At 38.7% G+C, this 21,758-nt stretch overlaps 1 protein-coding gene across 1 annotated transcript in view; it reads left to right on the top strand.

The window, feature by feature from the left end:
- The window catches only part of nlk2 (nemo-like kinase, type 2), a 45,428-nt gene extending 24,193 nt beyond the window's left edge, over nucleotides 1-21,235 (top strand). Inside the window, exons 6-11 of the mRNA XM_037073572.1 lie at nucleotides 6,215-6,424; nucleotides 8,127-8,228; nucleotides 11,291-11,377; nucleotides 11,689-11,887; nucleotides 15,917-16,010; nucleotides 16,475-21,235. Of these exons, the coding sequence (XP_036929467.1) occupies nucleotides 6,215-6,424; nucleotides 8,127-8,228; nucleotides 11,291-11,377; nucleotides 11,689-11,887; nucleotides 15,917-16,010; nucleotides 16,475-16,529 (747 nt within the window). The 3' untranslated portion in view covers nucleotides 16,530-21,235. The remainder of the gene's footprint in view (nucleotides 1-6,214; nucleotides 6,425-8,126; nucleotides 8,229-11,290; nucleotides 11,378-11,688; nucleotides 11,888-15,916; nucleotides 16,011-16,474) is intronic.
- Nucleotides 21,236-21,758: the final 523 nt, after the last annotated feature.

Raw genomic sequence — 21,758 nt, 5'->3', positions numbered from 1 at the left:
CCTTTAATAATAGGGTGATTTCTGATGGAAATGGCTTGGAAATGGAAGGGTTCTAATGCTAAAATAAAAAGCAGGTGGGATAAGGGGCAACCCTGTCGGTTTGGAAATAATGTTATTAGTCATAATCTCTGTGCATGGTCCTGAGTATAAGAGTTTGATCTATTGCCTAAAGTAAACACCGAAACCAAAGCGGGAGAGCACTTCAAATAGGTATGGCCATTCGACTCTGTTGGATGCTTTTTCAGCGTCCGGTGACGGGATGCATGAATCTTGTGTCTCTTATTTTTCATAAATTATATTTAAGATTCTTCAAATATTATAATTTGCCTGGCAGCTTTTTATGAATCCATTCTGATCAATATTTATTAGAGATGGGAGGCATCTCTCTAGCCTTAATGCCAAAACTTTAGCAATTGTTTTTGTGTCTGAGTTCAAAAGAGAGATAGGTCTATAGGATTCACATTTAGAAGGAGGTTTGTCTGGTTTTAATATCAAGGTAATAAGTGCATTTCTCAAAGGGGGGGGGCCTTCTGAAAAGATTCTTCATACATATCTTTCAGTGGACTTGTAATATTATAATTATTATTTTAAATAATTTATAAATAGCAGTTGGGAGTCTATCAGGCCCTGCTGTTTTTCCCCCTTTCACGTGGTTTATCGCCTCTAAAATTTCCTGATCTTTGAGTGTTCGATCCATCCAGGATTTATTGTCCCCAGATATGGTGGGGACTGGGAGTTGGTTGAAAAAGACAGTTTGATCACAATTATATCACCATTTGTCCAACAGGAAGTCTGCCATTTTGATCCACAGTTGAGATTTTTCCGCCAATGGCAGCAATTTCCCTGCTTTGTACTTTAACACACTCCTACAGATTCCACACGACAGACTTCACATTCAGTCGGTATCAACCTCAGACCTTGAAGATGAAAAGTTTTCAAAATATTTTGCCTCCGTTATCCCTGGTGGGTGTGACAGTGCGGTCGATTTTGATGCTTCGCCATAAAGAAGGAACTCCTTATTGCTCAAACATACACTTTCCCATCTACACCAAATTGGTCTCACATGTAGAGGGTTTTGTCATTTCCATAGAGCCACCCACTGAACACTGGAGGTCAGTCTCATATCAATCAATCTGACCTTATTTGTATAACACTTTTCATACTAATATCATGTAGCACAAAGTGCTTCACACAATAAAATTCAAGCAAAACAAAGCAGAAGTAAAACCACAAGCCCAGGCCACAGGACACAGGCAGTGCTATTTCACCCATTCAGTCCATGTCTAGTAAACGCATCTATGTGCCCTCAGACTGTGCCACAGCCCGATGTAAGTGGGAAATTAATATATATTAAAATGTTGAGAAAAGTTAAGGGGAATATCTTGTTTGAGGAGTATAACGTTACCCCAAAAGAATGACGTTAATGTGTTCAGAAATATTCAACTAATTGAAGAGATCAGGGAGGTTTAGTTCTTTTGTTCTTGCATGGAGCTTGCATGGTAAGGAGTTTAGGGGAAGAGGTTGACTGAAAGTGCAAACAGTCTCCAAGTGAGGGACAGGCCTTAGTTATTTGACATAGCTTTATCTGGGAATCTCCAAAGCAGTCTTTTCAAAACCAGTGGCAGGGATCACGCAGTGGCGTTACATGAGAGGCAGCCCTCATGATGGTTAGAGATATAGGCAGTGCTGACACCACACTTGTGAGTTGGGATGTAAGGGGACTTAAGTGTTTCCCACACATTATTTTATTTGTGGCTGTCCGCCACAAACGCTAAAATAATCAGTTTTTAGTGTTCCTTTAAATGTCAAGATTTAGTTGTATGTACAGGATCACCATTTATGCAATTTAAACACATGTCCTATATGTTTATATAAGAATTCTAAACATCAGTTTTAAATGAATGTACACAATATCAACATTGGCCTCCACATATCGATTTCCTGTTTTTGGAGCTGCATCCCGTTCTCACTAGGGGGATATAAATAGATAGACTTTTGACATCAGCCAATTAACTGGCTGTTGACTTTTTCCTTCTCCCAACTATTATTATTATACTATAAAATTTTTGTGAGTATGGAGGGATACTCATCAAAGGGCTATAAAATTACCTATGGTTTCCCTCAAGGCTCAATTTTAGGTCCCACACTTTTTAATTTATACATGCTGCCACTTGGGAGCGTCATCAGGAAGCACAGCATCAACTTCCACAGTTATGCTGATGACACACAGCTGTATATCGCCATGTCTCCTGATGACCCAGGGCCAATCGATGCCTTTTTTGACTGTATTTTAGATAACAAGTCATGGATGGCAAAAAATTTTCTTCAGCTCAACCAGGACAAAGGAGTCCTTATTTATTGGTTCTGAATCTCAAAGACAGAGGATTAATATACAGTTGAACGCCCTGGCATTAAACCCAACTAGCCAAGTAAAAAGCCTTGGAGTTATTTTAGATTCAGACCTCAGTTTTAACCTACACATCAGAAACATAACTAAGACAGCTTTTTATCATCTAAAAAACATTGCCAGAGTATGACCGTTCCTTTCCAAAGCCAGTATAGAGACTCTAATGCATGCTTTTATCACCTGTCGCACACAACTACAACTGCTCCCAAACTCTGCAGCACGGGTGTTAACTAAGACCAGAAAGAGAGCACACATCACACCAATTTTAAAGTCTCTGCACTGGCTCCCTGTCTGCTTCAGGATTGATTTTAAGATCATTTTATTAGTTTTTAAAGCTCTTAATGGCCATGGGCCGACCTATTTATCAGATTTGCTTTAATCATATGAACCCTCCAGAACCCTCAGGTCCTCTGGTCATGGCCTTTTAACTATTCCAAAAGTGAGAACAAAAATTCACGGTGAGGCCGCCTTCACTGCCACTGTCAACGTTTGTGGAACAGCCTCCTAGAGGACCTGAGGGCACTGGAGAATGTTGATACTTTTAAGAGCAACCTTAAGACCTTCCTTTTTAGGTTGTCTTTTAGCTGAATTTGGTTTATTTAGTGGTGCTTATTCGGCTTAAACCTGGTTTTATTCTATTCATTTATTCACTCACCACTCATCTATTTGCTTTAATTATTCTGTTTTATCTTGTTTTACTTTATTCACAATTTACTTATTTATATTATTGATTTCATAGCAGTTTTAGACTTTTAACCTCCTTTAGTATTTTATCAGTCTTAGCTTTAGTGTTTATTATTTCATCTTATTTTACTGCCTCTAGTGTCTCCTCAGTGAAATACATCAATGATAGCATTTCCTCAGTTCCGCAATACCTTTTGTTAGTGCCCTTTTTTATTTATTGCCATTTATTTATTTATTATTACTCACTCTTTTATTTCACATACTGTGTTTAAGTAGCTGAATACGTGTGTGCGTGTGTGTATGTATGGGGGGTGTAATTGTTGCTGTTTTAATTCTGTAAAGCACTTTGTGCTACATTACTATGTATGAAAAGTGCTCTATCAATAAAGTCTGATTGATTGATTGATCAAAATCTGCAATTGGTTGACTTCTAGTACTGTATGGCGCTCTTTTGTTAGGTTGGTTGATATTCAGGTCTGTCATGGAAACAATGCAGCAGCACTGTAGCATTGTAGTCCCTTTATACTACATAAGAAAAAAACAAAATGTATTTTGTACACTATATCTACATTAGGGCTATAATTATGTACAGTAGAAACGAGTAGTCGAAAAGAGTTTAAGCCATTCATGATTGATGAAGTGTCAGCAAATCCTTAACTTTTTTGCAGGGACTGTATATTTGTCATTTTTCAAGAGAGATCTGCAGCAAACTCATGAAAGTGGATGAAGTCAAACTAACCTTTATGAACATCTGCTGATGTTAAATGGCGGAAAATAAATGTAGACAGTTGATAATTAACTGCCTAAGTATAGTCTATGTGTATGTCAGGCACCAAGCTAGCAGGCATGAGAATACACAGTGTAATTTTCAAAAAATGACACAACTAAACAGAACTTAACCTAAACTAAATATACCCCAGCTCAGGACAGGCTAAAGACAACCTAACACCTGAGACCTAAGGATTTACATATATACTGGCTGATCAGGCCATTTTAGACACACAGGGGGGTGTAACCATTTAAACAAAACTACAAAAAACACAAATCACAACTATTAATAAGTCTACCTGATCTTTAAGGGAAGAAACATGATAATCATCAATATAATAATAATTTTCACTGAAATACTATCTAACAATCAAAGCACGAACCAGGGCCCCTCCCCACGATACATGAGGCCCATGGTACAGCCCACTTAGCAGCCAGCTTAATGCCAGCTGAGGCAGCTCGGCCTCCTTTTGCTGGCCAGCCAGGAACTCCACTGCAACTCCCAGGAACTGGTAAAAGGGTTAGGGTTAGGGTTCTTTTTTATTAACTCCCAAGACAATTAATGAAATTACTGAAACAAAAATAGCAAAATTGACTAAGAATAGTTACCTAAATGTGTATAACAGAAAGGAAACCATTCTGTCAAAAGTACCGTATTTCCAGACTATAAGCCGCAACTTTTTTCACACGCTTTGAACCCTGCGGCTTAAACAACGATGCGGCTAATCTATAGATCTTTACAGGCTAATGGCTTCCAGGGGGCGCTTTAGCAGGAAGCGCAAGGGCGAGACAGATAGGCGGGAGAGATAATGTGCCGAGGAAGATGCTAGGTTTGATTGAAACACATTAATTGTGTTTTGAACAGTCATTTTGCGCGTCATGCACACACCCTCATCATGAAAACACACGAAGAAATGCATATGATGCATCTTTTAAGATAAAGGCAATTGATCTGGCTGAAGAAGGAAACAGAGAGTGAGTCTGTCACGTTGAAAACAACTGGCCATGAGAGAACGCATTTCACTTGTGTTCTGAGCTGCAGAGCATCCAGACAAAAACTTCCACCAATGGTGATTTTTAAGTGGATGACCATGCCAAATGGAAAAACTCCCGAAAGACATTGTGTGAAACATCATAGTGAAAAGTCAACACAAAAGGGTGGATGATAGAAAGCCTAATGAAGGAATGGCTGACGGAGTGCTATGGTAAGCGACCGGGAGGATTTTTTCATAGAAACAAAGCATTGCTCGTTTTGGACAGCATGAGGGCCCATATAACAGATTCTGTGAAAGCAGCCTTCCAGGGGACAAAATCAGTTCCAGCTGTGATTCCTGGGGGCACAACGAAGCATTTGCAGCCACTCGACATCAGTGTGAATCGTGCATTCAAAGTGGCACTCTGGGTTGAGTGGGAGGCTTGGATGACCGGCGAGAAATCATTCACCAAAACTGGCCGCATGTGAAGAGCAACTTTTGTTAAAGTCTGCCAGTGGATCCTGTCAGCGTGGAGCAGTGTGAAAAAATCCACGATCACCAACGGGTTTTGAAAGGCTGGACTGCTGCGTGATGAAGAGGACAGCACAAGCACAAATTCGCCACAGGACGAAAGTGACATTGAGAGCGACAACGAAAGAGAGACTGAGAAAGTCTGTGACGAAGTCATTCTGAGACTGTTCAATTCCGACACTGAAGACGACGACTTCAGTGGTTTTAGTGCGCAGGAGGAAGATGAAGATAGCGATCAGTGACTTTTCTGGTAGGCTAACGGCCTACAGCCGGTAGGCTGGTTATTTTTTTAACCAGTCGTGTTACTACTGTGACTGCTTGTTACTGCCGTGTTACAGGCACTGTTTGGAAAAAAGCACTTATTAAAATAAAAATTAAAAAAAATCTTTCTGTGTAGATATCTCATGTTACAACATGGACACCTGCGGCTTACAAAGAGGTGCAGCCTATATATGTACAAATTCTTTTTGCTTTTTAAATTTAGTTGGTGCGGCTTATATTCAGGTGCGCTCAATAGTCCGGAAATGACGATACTAATAAAAAGGAGTGTTATATGAAACTCAAAACCTGTGTCAAGTTATTTCTTTGTGTATGAGTATTATGTCATAGTAACACAAGTAAATAAAATAGATGAGTTACCACCCTTAGTGTGTTATTCAGTGTGATGTTGCTGCTGCAGCCAATGCAGTGTGGCTGTTGTGCCGTATGAGCAATGCAAAAAATGTGTGTTTCCATTGGAGAATGGAGTTATGGACTAGTCACTAGTGTTTGTCAATTTATAGCTGCTAGGGAAAAAAGGAGAACATTACATTACAACATTTGTACTAACATTGGAATGACTATCTCCTAGATCTGTGATTTTGGCCTGGCCCGAGTGGAGGAGTCAGACGAGGCACGTCACATGACTCAGGAAGTGGTGACACAGTACTACCGCGCCCCTGAGATCCTAATGGGAAGCCGCCACTACTCCAACTCCATCGATATCTGGTCTGTAGGCTGCATCTTTGCTGAGCTGCTGGGGCGACGCATACTCTTCCAAGCCCAAAGTCCCATTCAGCAGGTAGTTCTCCCTCTCTTGAGATCAGATTAGATGAGACAAGATTTTAGTCTTTAGTGAGTTAAGATATACATACATTACTGTAAATATATTAACATGCATATTAAATTGAAATGCCAGAAAGTTCCACTAGGTCGGGCCCTTTGTCTTACCTGCAGAGAAAACCAAACCCTAATTATTTTCAGTACAAATGAAAATATCAGTCTGAGTGAAAAGTTGAATCTCTGAAAAATGAATTTCAGAATATTTTGATATTTAATATGTCCCCCTTTTGATTAAATGACAGCATGCACTTGAGCTGGCAAGGACTCCACAAGTCTGTGCAAAACCTGCTGACTCATGTTATCCCAGCTGGATTGACAGTGTTCCACAAAGTGTCTTGTGATGTCACATAATGCTTTTCAGTTCTTAACCCTAACCCCCATAAAAATTCAATGGGTATGTGGTATAGTTCTCTCTCCGTTTCACACACCCCTCTGTTACTGCAGTACATCTCTAACTTGGATTAATCAGAAAATCTTAATTTTTTTTCAGTCATCCGCTGTGAAATTATGGTATTTCTTAGTCCACCTCAATCCTCTGGCCGTGTTTCCATCCTGAGAATTGGTTAAGAATTTACTCCTCTTCCTCTGAGAAACTACAAGCCAACCTTCTTTTTACAGTAGTAACAGTACAGCTGATTCAAATCTTGCATTGTTTATTTTGCAACTTCTGTATATATGAGTTGCTTTTCAATTTCTTAGGGAACTAAGCTTGATGTGTTGCTCTTCTGAGGGTGTGGTCACATTTTGTCTGCCCGGTTGTGCTTTGGATAAAAGTGATCCAGTTTCTGTAAAGCATTTTAGAGCCCCATTAGAAACCTCGAGTCTTGCTGACACTCAGAAAGCCCCTCTTTTCTCAGAACAACAATTTGTCTTCTAACACTTTCATTTACTTACTGAAAACTAAAACTTTCTGATTATTTGAGGTTTGAGTAACAACATCAGAAATGTTCAATGTGGTCCCCAAAGATATGGTATATCATTGTATTTTTAATGAGCCTCCATATTTTCTGATGTGGTCCTGTTTTTCATTTACTATTTTGCATCCTTAACTCTTTCTCAGTAATTCCACCTGTTGACGAATTCAGGACAATGTGCATATCCTCAACACTAATTATTGACAAATTCTTTCCAGCCACTTCTCAATACCATCAATAACCATCAATGCAAGTCAGCAATTCCTGCACAGATATTTGATATTGAAAGTCTTTCAGTGGCTCAAAGAACATAAATGTTCCAAGTAAGGTTTCAACTTACTGGCAGAAAATACTGAGTTTTATCAATGGTAACTTAACTGAAAAACAGAATTAATTACAGTTAATCTGTGAATGCAGAAAGTATTTGTTTAGAAAAAGAGAAAGTGTTTTCAGCAGAGCTGTGAGTATGACATGACGCTGTTGTTGTACCGCGAGAATTAGAGCCATGGAAACGGACATAATAATGAATTCATCATAAGCCATAAGTACAGGTAATTCCACCATGCTCAGTGTTTTTAACCAGCCTTTATTCGTGACTGGCTTGTATTTGCGCTGGCCAGTTCTCTAGAAACTAAAAGCATTCAAAGTACAAATTGGAGCACAACACTGGTGAAGGTATATGGTGCAAGTTATAGCATAACAAGTTGCAAATGTTCAATATATTTTTAATGCCTTGTTGGATTGTAGCTGGATTTAATCACTGACCTGTTGGGGACTCCCTCTATGGAGGCCATGAGGACAGCGTGTGAAGGCGCTCGTGCACACATTCTCAGAGGCCCTCACAAACAGGTAAGCAATCTATTTTTGTGACAAAGCCATCCCACCGTTCTGTCCAGAAAGATTACCTTTTTTTTTTGTTTGTTTGTTTTGGTCAACAGGATTTAAAATCCTTGTCGTTTTGAAAGATTACTGCAAGAATCTACACATTGGTAGAGTCAGACAATAGCCGTTTTTAGACAGAGCACCAAGCCGCCAATTTGCCTGTCCTTTTGGCGGCTCAGTCCGCGGTTTTAGACAGAGGCCTGCAAATTGCGGGTCTCTCTTGGTCGGACGATTTGCCGCCTCGGAGGGTACGCATATTTTCGCCTCGCTTGCTGTCTAAATCCGAGCCTTCAATGTGCCGGCCCCTGCATAAGATGGGCGGAGGTGTCAATGACCTGCACTGTTGTGCGACCCACAGCCGTGGAGTTTTAAAACCAAGAAACAGCTGATCACAGCAGTCAGTCCATCACTTCATCCACGGACGTCAAGATAAGCAAATGGACAGCCGCTGAGATCCGGGAGATGCATCTCCTCGGTCTCTGTAGCTGTATAGTTGTATCCACTTGTTGTTGTAGCGACAAGCTAAGGACGGTCGCTACTTTCAAATTAAAAGCCCCCTGCTAAGAACCCAGCTCTAAACTCCAATAGGGTGCAATGTAAAGCTCTTATTTTGAATACAAATTTGTTGTCATTGTTCACAGCCCAACTTTTAGCTTCACGTCCCGTCACATGTTTATGCCTACCTCAGAGGCGGCTTTTGGAAAAGGAGGAATATAACACCTCCGTTTTAGGAAGTCAGGGTGGCACATTGCCATCCTTACCTTGGAGCAAATGTGCCGCCATTTCTGTCTAAAAAGGGCTAATCACTGCCTAGCCTCTTTGTCAGAGGGCAGTTGAGCTCTCTCAAGCTGTCCAATGTTTGGACACAGCACAGTTGTGTTATCCTTATGTAGAACTATTTGGGTGTTAGATAGTGCTGATAGGCTGGAGTACATATCTAGTTAAAGACCAAACATGACTTAGCAGGATTTTCATTGGTGTGTATTCAGTTAGTTGTCTGATGCAACCATTTATAAATCCAAGGTATAATTTTGCTATTCAGTTTTATGTTTGTTAGAAAAATAGATAGGTTAATTATTTTCAATAAGTGCCAGTCAAATTAGTGTTATTGCTATTATTATTATTATTATTATTATTATTATTATTATTATTATTATGAGTAATGGTCTTGGTCTATATTGCATCAGGTATCAGGCCAATACTGCGCCATATGCCTTGCATGAAACTGAGGACCGTGATCAGAAGGCGGCTAGTCATTTCTCGTTGTCATCTCGGACAGGACCTATATGGACCTGGACCTATAGTCAATGATGTATTTAAGTATCTTAACTTATGACAAGGTACTTCTATTTTGAACAGCGCCGCGAGTTTAGTGGATCAGGAAATCCACTGACCAGTTGCATGAGAGTTAAGCCATCCTACGTGATGCTACTCAGCCAATCAAATCTGTGCATTCCAGGCAATAAACATTGCAACTCTGAATATGGACAGATGAAAGAGGAGTAAAAGAGGAGAAAAAGCGAGTGAGACAGAGAGACAAGTGAGCGATACAGGGGGAGAAGACAGAGAGACGAGTGACAGAGAAAAATAACTCCACATCTGGTCTCTCAGCGCTAATAGCTCATGTTCCCCCAGAGTTGCTTGGATTATTATAAAAAAGCCATTTACTGATGGAGGGTTGTCCAGGAGTGCATGAGTACAGTAGCTGAAACCTTACTTCATGGAAAACAGAAACAGAAAGGTTATTTTCAAAAAGTAAGTTCTTTATTTTAAGATGCACAATTTCTAAATAGTTATTTTATTTATTTTCAGTCATATTTTTAAATGCAGCCCTTCTTCCTAACCTCTTCTTCTTCTTAAAGAGGGAAGAAAATAATACACACCGACAGTATTATATATCTGTATAATTAAATGTTAAGTGACAATAGATATTGTCAAAAAGTTTTTGAAATGTTGTTTCTTTATTTGATTTGACAGTCAGTTCTTGATTACATGCAGACGTTCAAACAACTACTAGGCTACTTCATCATATATCGCACTGATTCAAATGTGGAGACTGAGCAATAGTTTAATTGAGATATTAAGTCGACTGTGTTAACTGTGTAATAAGTTTCATTGTTTAATTTGTCAGATTTTTGAGATATTTTGTCAAGTTTCATTTTGTCAAACGTGAAGACAGTGCGAGGCATGTCTTGACATGTGGAGGCTTTTTGTTGACACAGGAAGTTATGATTATTTATATTTAATACATTATCATTTGTTGTAACAAGCAGAGACGAAAATAAATCGTGTCTTCCAATTCAGTGCATCTATAATGTAATGGTTACTTTTGTGGTAGAAATATCGGTATCCGTAAGGTCTCGACAAGTACACAAATGAAAATACCTGTACTTGTACTTGGTTTGAAAAAAATGGTATTGGTGCACCCCTCAGTTTTTTTGGTAGCAGTATTTGAATAATGCCTGAAATAAATTTATTTCCACTGAAATACAGACTGTCTTCTGCATGGTTCACAAGAGCTGGCTAGTTTTAGCACCAGTGAAGACCACTTTGTGGAGGAGGGCCTCATAGATCTTGGAAAGCCTTTTTTTCAATGTCCTCCAAGTTATTTTGCCCATTTGATTTGTCCCTACTTTGGTCAGAGGTAAAGTCTATAAATATCATTAAGATTTCTCAGAAAAGGTTCTATGTATGTAAAGAAGTCCTGAAGTTTGTTTCAAGTGACAATTATGGGTTTACCTTCAAGATATCTGGTACCAAGTTATCTTGTCTTCAGTCTGAAGACATTGTATCCATGATGCTTAGCAGTTATGTTGAGTATATATTTTTTGTTTAACAACAGCAGAGCTAATTGTTTGAGATTCAGAATCTTTGCATTCATGTTTAAATTGGCTTTCAATCTTCTCACATTTTTAAGAAATCCAACAAATTAAAACATGGTTTGTGATAAAAATGTGTGATTAGATATACCAGAAGCTGCAAGAGACAGGGAAAGATGCTTGATGTTGTGATGTTTGTTTTGTCTGCAGCCATCTCTTCCTGTTCTGTACACACTGTCTAGCCAAGCAACCCATGAAGCTGTCCACCTCCTCTGTAGGATGCTGGTGTTTGATCCGGTGAGTCATTAAGTGATACATAGTTTTGCATATATGTTTTTACAATGAAGGTAACCCATTCAGTCACTCACAAATGATAACTAGTATGTACTGTACAACTTGATTGTCATGAAAAAGATCTGTTAAAAGGGTTTGGGTTAGGGTAAGCAACAAAGTCAGTTTTAATTATAAATCCTGATATCACAAACAACAATTTACCCCAAGGGGCTTTTCAACCTGTGCAGCACAAATTTCAGGAAGAGCAACGGGTACGACGACTCTACTCTTGAGACTCGTGTTACTCATGTGTGACTTGTGTGTTTGGTATTCAGGCAAAGAGGATTTCAGCAAAGGATGCACTGGCCCACCCTTACCTGGATGAAGGTCGACTGCGCTACCATACATGCATGTGCAAATGCTGCTACACCACATCCTCTGGCCGTGTTTACACCAGTGACTTTGAGCCTGTCACTAATCCCAAGTTTGATGATGGCTTTGAGAAGAACCTGAGCTCTGTGAGACAGGTCAAAGGTAAGTTTAGCTGCTATGCTGAGGCTTTATGTTGACTGTGTTAAAGGACTTTTCTACTCTGATACAGGGATTTAAAAACAGCAATTGCTGACCCTCACGATTCTTTCAGTAGGTACAAAATTAAGGCTTATTACTACTTTAAGAATCAGATTTACATTCAACAACACAATCTGCCAGAGTGTTCATTGAAATGAAGATAAAACTGAACAAACAGGTTAGTAGTGCCAGCAGATATAAGAATGTTTCTTTGGCTAGGTTGTTTGGATAGGTAGATTGTATAAAAAATTCAGACAAATGTGCTAAATATGGCCTACAGTGAAGCTGACTTTGGAGATGAAAAGAAAAACACTTAAAGAGGCAATATTATACTTATATTATACGCTTAATGTAGTGGCCATTTAACTGGTTACTACATGAGGCCACTTAGGCCAGTCCAAAAGAAGGAATCTTGTAGTTCAAGTTGGAGCTCCTTTTTCAACATTTTGTCCATATTGGCAGCCACAACTGTAGCTGTTGGCTCCATGCGTGGGATAGTGGTATGCTTCAAGGGAGCCAGCTTTGACTTCGCTTTCCTGAAAGCACAATGCACACGGTTTTTACTGTTTGGTAGTTTCAGGAACGACACAATCTCTTAAACATTCTTGATGGCATCCAAGAAATGGTGTAGCTGCGCTGTTGTGATGAGTCCAAATCCTTCAGGCTTAATAGCTGAGGCAGTTTATTTATCCAAGTGCTCCAGCATTGTGCCTGTCAGGGATTTCCTCATCACATGCTAGATTTTTTTCTACAGAAAGATCCTGGCAAGAAGCATAACTGTGATAATAGTGACAATAAAGGAATTTTCTATTTTGACTGGAGCTAGGAATACTAGTGGGTCATATGTGGAACTCCCAGCTGACAAAACTCCTCTGCTGGTGACCACTTTCCTGCTGATGGTGAATCTGAACTTAAAACAGTCTGACTCCATGCACCACAAAACACCTAGATACTGATACTGACCCTGTAGTAAGAGCTACAGGTTCAGTATCTTTAGCCAGGTCTAGATCTTTAACCTCCTTGGCTTTCTCACTGTCTGGAACACTCCTCAAGAAAGTTTGGCTGTTGCTTGTCCAATTTGTAAGATGAAAGCCTCCTGAGGAGAACAGGGACATGAGATGAGACGCTCCAGTTCTGTTTTCTCCTGCGGTTCACCTTAAAGGCGAAGTTTGCACAGTTAGCAGATAAGGCGGCGACCACTGCAAGAAATGTAGCAGGTCTGTGTCTTCTTCTGGATCTCTTAATTACTCTTACACCATCATAGCATGCGGAATGACTCAACCTCAGCTGAAATAGTTTATTTCCCTGAGTGACCTGTTTTTGAGACCAGCTGGGAGGAATTTTGCCACCCCTTTTGCATACATCAACGAAATCCAACCCATTGCAGCGAAAACTGGCATCTGCAAGGTCTGACCGCTGCTGGACTGGTAGCCAGCAGGGTGTCTTTCAGTTTGTCAACATCACAGGCAAATGGTTGCTAAGTAGCCTCACTTAGTTGTAGCTAAGTTATATTATTATTAGGGCTGTCAGTTTAACGCGTTAATTAGATTAATTGATTACACTGCAAATTAACGCATTATAAAAATTAACGCAATTAATTCTGAGATTCTGAGTGGCAATTCAATTCATGAGCATTTTAAATTTGGCCCAGTGAATGACCCATAGGCTACTTGGCAGTGGCACGTCACGGTAGCACTAGCACCGAGGAACTTGTCCGGACGTGTTTGTCACTTCCCACCTGCGTCGCTAGTCAAAGCAGGGTGACAACAGACATGAGCCGTTTTTAGACAGAGCACCAAGCCGCCAGTTTTTCTGTCCTTCAGGCGGCTCAGTCCGTGGTTTTAGACAGAGGCTGGTAAATTGGGGGTCTGTTTTAATCCGCCGATTTTCTGCCCCAGGGGGCACACTTATTTCCGTCTCACCTGCTATCTAAAAATGAGGCAGAAATGTGCCTGCCTCTGAGTGAGGTGGGCAGTGGTGTCAGTGACCTGCACTGTTGTGTGACCCACAACCGGGGAGTTTTAAAACCAAGAAACAGCTGATCACAGCAGTCAGTCCATCACTTCATCCGCAGACATGAAGATGAACAACTGGACAGCCGCAGAGATCCAGGAGATGCAGCGTCTCCTCGGTCTCTGTAGCTGTTTGGTTGTGTTAGCTTGTTGTTGTGTCGGCAAGCTAAGGACGGTCGCTACTTTCAACTTAAAAGCCCCCCGCTAAGAACCCAGTTCTAAATGGGGTGCAATGTAAAGCTCTTAATTTGAGGACTAATTCTATGTCCCTGTTCACAGCCTTATACTTCTAGTATTAATTTTGAATTGCTGTATCGAGTCAGCTTCAGTGCTCATTTTGAATTGAGAGTCTGCTTAAGTGCCTATTTGAGACTCAGCCTTATTTTATTTCTGAATTTTATTTATTTAAGTGTATTTGTATTGCGTTTTTGAACAATGCACCTGCCTGATTGGTTTGCTGGGATGTGCTTGACCATTTTCTTTAAAATTTCATTTATGAAACGCACTTGACCAAAAAAAATGTGGATTTCAAATCTTCTCTTCTTAGTGTATTCAGTTGATTAGTCATGCAATACAATTTTGTAATTTCCTAGAATTCGAAATCTTTATTTGGGTACCTTTAGCAGATATGAGATTAAAATACGATTAACTAGATTAATTAATTACAAATTCTGTAATTATTTAGATTATTTTTTTTAATCACCTTACAGCTCTAATTATTATCGGTTAAGCAGGTTCAGCAGTATATAAATTTGTTAAAGTTAATGTTTTCATAACACTAGGGCTGCAGCAGGAAAAGGATGAATTAATGCATCAATATAATAATAGTTGTAATTCAAGAACATAGAATATATGATTCTGAAATGGACCATTTGTAAGTTTGGAAAATCCCACGATCTGTGGAGCATTCAAAGCAGACTCAAGGGGGACCAGATATAATTATAGCTTCACCAATATTTGCTCTAATGTGCCTTCCACATTTTATGGAAAGATGGAAAAAAATGAGCATATATTTTTTTCCCTCCTGTTAAATGATTAATAATGACCTCATGTTATGGTTGCCTAATAATCATGCTCTGTGTTGGAATCGCATTCTCTCACACATGTCAAATACTGTATGCCCATTATACAGTAGGAGTAGCTGATTTCTTGTGGAAGTAATGCATCAGCTACCATAATCACTACTCATTGTGGTGGTTAGATAAACCATTTCAACTGGTTTTCACACATGGCGCTTAGGGACGTTATGATTTGGTTTAGATCTCATTACAGTCACAGTCCCTTCCTGGTCTGAGCATGGACCTGCCACGGCCCGGTTAAGGAGGAATGGGAAGTTTTAAGAGGGTGCATTTGTAAATGGTCAAGTGGTCAGAAAACATACCTTAAGCACCCCCATCCGGAAAAGCCCACTCTGCTCTAAATCAGTCAATTAACGCAGCCCTGAGCCAGCACTGCTCATGGTGTTTCTGCAGCTGCACACCTACCATAAGTATTGAATAAGACTTACGCTGTCTCTGACCTGGCATAGCCACATTGGCCAAACCAATTCATAGCCACAGCCAACCCTTAGTGACAAATCAGTCTGGTGGAATAATGTTAAAATACACACAGGTTTGTGTTTGTTGTTGGGACTTTTCCATCACATTTCCTTCAAAAATAAAGTTAATCCACTCGATCTTGACATCCTCTGATAGTTGGAGGAGATGAAGCCAAATACAGACTGAAAACTGACTATTAGAGAGAAAAGTTAAACAATTAGGCCATCATCAATGGAATGTTTTTTTTTGTTAAGACAATTATGCTGCATTTAGCTCAGCAACATCTTATCCTGCTGCACTCTGAAGAGCTTGACCTGCTATGTCTCTCTCCTCTCTGTGTCAGTTACTCTGTCACTTAAGGATATTGTAAGTGAGAAATCAAACTCAGATTTTTTTTTTTTTTTACTGATCTTTCTCTGCTGGTCTGTGTTTTTCCCTCACAGAGATAATCCATCAGTTTATTTTGGAACAGCAAAAGGGGAGTCGAGTGCCACTTTGCATTAATCCTCAATCAGCTGCTTTCAAAAGCTTTATCAGGTATGAAGAACTTTTTTCCCTTTGACTCACAAAATGCAACGACAGGAAATAATAATGACAATTAATCAATACTGATCTGTGCTTCAGTTCTCGCTGTACCTCTCTTTAACACAGCAGTATGTGACATTGTCAACCTAAAGACTCTGCATTTGCAGATAATAAAAGATATGATATGTCTATTAGACAGCTTAATAATTGGAGAAAGCTGTGTTTCTATATCTGTTTAATGGAGCTAGGCCAGCAGTTTATCTGTATGTCCTCAGTTACACTACTGTCATTAAAAGTATGAGATTTTTAAAATTCCCAACATGGAAGTGTAATAATCTCTTATCTGCACTATCTGTGTAGTATGTTAGTAGTTGTACCTTTTGAGTCTTAAAACTTTAAGGACATTCAGTTCTAATGATTGTATTTGATGATGAATGATTGTAACTTCTCCCACTTGTTGGCCTCCTTTTGAACAGTTCCACCGTGGCTCAGCCCTCTGAAATGCCTCCATCTCCGCTGGTGTGGGAATAGCTGCTGTTGTGTGTCATCATCTTTCCCAACTGACAAGCTGCTAAACTGGGAACAAGAACGTGTTTCAATGTCTTCTATCATCTGCGTAGCATTTCACTGGAGAGCAGGACTCACAGGTCTGCTGTGTCTATGCTGAAATATGAAACGAATGAAGAGAAGTTCACTGATGATTGCTTTATGGGGTGTATTAGAGGGGTTTGGTATGCAAATGAATGAGACAAATGCTCTGCAGACCAAATCAGAATGTTTAAAACAAACCCATCTGGTCACTTCCTGGTAGATAGGATTTAAGAATTATTGCATCTTAATGAAGTATATTGTGTTTTGCTATATATATTAATACAAATTTTAAGAAGATGTCTATTTTAAAATTACTGGAATCACTATCGGCAATTCTCCCATACAATCAGGCCACTCTGCATTATATGCCCACCTTCACCTCTGCACTGGTAAACTAAATCCAACTTTGTTTCTGATTCAGACAATCAATTGTAATTGTGTTGGTAGGCTCAACATTTTTCCACCTGAAAGAACATGCTCTTCAGCACATAGATATTTGAACATAAATAAGTTATTAGAGTCATGTTCCTCTGTGTGTCCTGTATTGCCCAATATTCCCATGCACATTTGGCCATAGTTTTTTATTATTATCATTACTTTTTTAACTTATGTAACAATTCACTTGCCAAAGATCAAGCGCCTCATGTATAAAAATGATGCATAAAGTTGAAGTTGAAGTTCTGGAATTTATAAAATGTTATCTGTCTGCACATCCTATGATAAAGTGTTTGGGAGGGTAAGATTATCCGACAGGCACTTTGTTTGGAGTGCAGTGGTGTTACCTAACACTCAGAACGCAGAAACAATTCAGTAGGAGTTAAGGAGTCACTCCACTAATTTTCATCATTAAAGTGTTTTTACAGGTCTTTGGGAGCACTTCTGTGAAAATGATAGTGAAAAGCTTTTTGTGACACCAGAAGTTGTGTGTAAGTTGCTTTAGGTTTTAAAAAGCAGTCCACTGATCTAGCAAACAAACTAGTATGGCACTAATAGAGTGCAGACCTCTGCCAATATTATCTTACCATTCCTGGATCCCCACTTTCAATGCCTGATGCCTACATGACCTACAGTGTAACTTAGCCACTGAGTGACATCACAGAATGCAGTCTATTATATGCAGTGTCCCCCTGAGCCGCAGAAGGCTTTCTTCTACTTTTTCCCACATATGCAGTAATATTCCTCAAGACCTGTAAATGCACTTTAATGTAAACAATATCTAACTTTTCTGCCTAAAAGTTATGGCTTCAAAATCATTCTGATCATATAGTGTTTTGTAAAAGGGTGTCTCAGCTAATCTGCCCCTCCATCACTTGTAACTTCAGTGAGAGGGTAGTATAACAGTGTTACATACATGTTTACTTCAATATACAAGTTTTCAAGACATAATATAATGTGTTATGTATGTAGGTAGCACCTACATTAGGTCTGACAGATTGTTACAGACCTGGGATTTGTATTTACAACAGTGGTATTGCACTCAAACTGTGGGGGGTGCCAAATCTCACAAAACGCCAGTTTCTAAATAATGTAAAATTGGTGGAGGTACCCGTTAAAAAGTAAGGGCCGTTTGTCTGTCTGTTTTAGAGTTCTCCTGCCCCCTAGTGAGGAAAATGGGGAAAAAAAGTTTGTAAGCAGAAAAAAATAACTGTGATTTCATGAATAATGTGCAGAATTACTTTTGACTTGTATTTGTATTGGTGGCAGCATAATGATATGCAAGAGGCACCTACACAATCTGTCGTTTCTTTCCACAGTTTCATAGTTTATCGCCTATTCATAGTGGTATCCTTCCATGTGAAACTCAAATCTAATCACATTCATAGCCGGCAAAGTTCAAATTGCAGCCTCGGACCAATCAGTTATTTATGGTTGTTGTCAAAGAGGAAAGATCCACAATTGCTTAGCAACATAAAAAGAGGAGATGCGTACAGGAATGTAATTACTGTTAGAATATTTGTGATTTTTTAGATATTTTTACATACTGTACATGTATTAGCAAGTTAATGTATGTATGTTTGTACTGTATCTGCTGTTTTGCGCATGATTTCAATGAACACTGTATGCAAATATTTATACATGAGGCTCCACAATATTTGTAATTAAGTTGAACCTGTCCCAACATGTAAACCATTCAGTCAGTCGTTTTGAAAAGGGTCAGGTATCCCTTGAAAATGCTTTTATTTTTGGTCTAAATAATGGAATAATGAAACTGAGTGCCCACAGTGTTCAGAGCATACATTCAGATTAGCATACTGTTAAATGGAATCTACTTTATAAATTAATTTTAGGCATTACGATGAATAGTTTTTTGTTGTGGAGATCTTTCAGTCTTGAGAGTGAACGTTTAAATGCTCACTTGCATGTTAACATGAACAACAATTTAATCTGAGATATAATCTGTGAATAGGAAATGGGTCCAACAAAGACTAAAAGATATGCTTATACTACACCCTACTCTCAAACAGAAACGTTTATAGTGTTACTCTCCCCCCTCTTTTGACCAACCCTTTCTCCTCTACAGCTGATATACAGCTGAATACTACTTTGTTGCCCAAAAGTCCTGTCAACCTAACGTAGTAGTTGTTTTCTATGAAGGAATGTGTGCTGTCTACTTTGTGCCTCCTAATTTGACTGCTTGGTCCGTAAAGTAACTATTCACTCACTCAGACGAACTAAGAAAATATTACCCCAAAGAGTATTGAGAGAAAGTATCACGAAAGCAAAATCGCTTAACACAGTCAAACTGCGCTGAACAGAGCAAAAAAAGAAAAAGAAATTTTTTACAATCTGGGTCTTGTTTTTGTAGTTGTCCACCCTTCCTGTTGTTTATGAGAACATTTGAATCAGTTGAAACAGTTAGATTGTGGGCTGTTGTGGGCTCATTAGACGCACACTGCACTGCTTCCTTCATTCCATTTATAGTTGGGTGGGAACCGTCCATTTACTTAAAAGAAACAAAAAATCAGTAGGATATAACCTCTTAAAAAACAAAAACAAATCAATATAGAAAACAGTATAAAAGTGGTTGACTTTTCTAACATTGCATAGTATAAATATGAGTTGACACAAAATATTATATAAATAAGAGCCTGGCCTTCCTACATATGATTACATATTTTAATGGAAGAAATCACGTTAAGTGACATAAAACTGCATGTTTTAACGGATCAAACACTCACTTTTGTTGATTTTTTTTTTTTCATCCATCTGCCCATTTTACAGATAATTGAAAAACTTAGGTATTGTGAATAATGACACAATTATTTGATTAGTAACTGTAATTTGATTACTGAATTTAGGAACAATGTTGCTTACAGAAAAATGTAAGTGATTAAAATAACACATTGTTTTTTAATATGGTACCCCTAAAACTGTTTACAACAGAATTCATGTGGGAACCTAATGAACAGTCAGGCACAGTTACACATTCACACTTTAGCATTGTTATGTTACCACATATTTGAATGTTAACAGTAACAACATTTTTTCCAGTTATTTTCTAAACTGTCTCTTGGAATTGCATGCTTACCTCCCACCCACAATGATAAAGACAGACATTAGTAAATGTGTTCAATATGAGAAAAAAAGACAATGACGTGATGGGTTCAGTTTATCTGCTTCCATATTTTCAAAGAAAAAAATAAAAATGGCTACAAATGGATCCATAGATGGGACAACTAATGTTATTTAATTTGGAATGGATTACGGTCAGTGGTAAAGCTGTTCTCATAAGTGACAAGGATGATGGCCAACACTGTAAGTATCAGACCCACAGTGTAAAGCAATCACTAAAAATACTGTAGAACCTTTGGGAAAGAATGTAGCTGTGGATTCTCACTGCAGGCAAGATCCAGTCTTCCTGCAAGCCTGCCTGTGTTGTGCGTATTCTTCTTTGGATGATGAAGACCGGTCAGAATCAAAACAAAACTTACCATGGTAAAGAAGCAGTGAAAACCAGCAATATTGTTATTTAAGGTTGTTAATTCTTTGTTCTGTCTACTTGAATATATCACAACACACTAATGACCAACTTATTCATCATGGATTACATAGAAACAGATCACCAGTGGATAAAAACAAGTAGCATAGGAATGAGGAAAAAAAGAATGCATGGTCTCATCAGTATGACTTTTTCTCAATGGTAATCCAGTGCTCAAGTGTGCCCTGCTCCACCTCATACATGTACACTGTCACCAGACAAAAAGAGCTTTGAAGTAAATTATTTAATATATTTTTAGAATTGTTTTCTATTCCTGTTCTTGTGTCTTATGGCATGCATTCTTCTCACATCTCAGAGTTTTATCATGTAAATATGTAAAATAGAGAAGCAAATCTAACCACCAACCTAAAAACAATACCACTGTATAGAAATTGTATTAGCCTGCACATTTCTAAGGCTGTGAAGTTAATTTTATTTTTAAAACTTGCATACAAAATGTATATATTTTCTTGATTTTTACCCTGCAACTAGGATCTGTAGAGGACAAATCATATAATGATTCACTGTCATGGTAACTGTATTTTGTGTGTACAGCAGAGTTGTAGATATATCTAAGGAGAAGCCTTTCTTTGTTTTTGTTGTTAATTATTTCATCACAGCAGCACTGTGTGAATATGTATATAAAGGATCACCGTGTTGGTCTCTACCTCTTGAGCTCTATAACATGGCTTTGTTTACCCCCCATGCATTTCTTATATCACGTGGGGATGAATTAAAAACACTTGAATGTCTATTCAAGCTTTTATACTGAAATGATAAAGTATATTGCCACGCCCTTCAAACCCTCCTGTAGACCTTTCTTTGCATTACATGTGCAAAGCATTCAACTGGATTTTTGACTCACCAGATATTTGTTACTACAAAGTCCTACCAATAGCCAAGGGTTCCCAGACTGTTAATCGATTTTTACTCAGTAATGGGATAAGATCTTTGTGGGCGGGAGAGTCACTACTTACACCACAGTGGCTGTTTTCAAAGCTCATTAGCAAAGACTTGATTTGATGCTGTGTTCTTCTTTTGACCTCTTGTCAGGCTTTAAGAACAAGACAAGACAAGTATTTTAAGGCACAGTTGTGGTTCAGTAATACTCATACAAATCACGGTTCAGTATTGAATCTACACAATGAATTCCAGTAACGTCCACTCTCTTTCACTCTTGACAAGTAACT

This window comes from Acanthopagrus latus, chromosome 2 (assembly GCF_904848185.1).
Source record: "Acanthopagrus latus isolate v.2019 chromosome 2, fAcaLat1.1, whole genome shotgun sequence".
Lineage (NCBI taxonomy): Eukaryota > Metazoa > Chordata > Actinopteri > Spariformes > Sparidae > Acanthopagrus > Acanthopagrus latus.
Note: the sequence above shows the minus strand (reverse complement) of the source record. Positions and strands in the feature narration are given on the sequence as shown.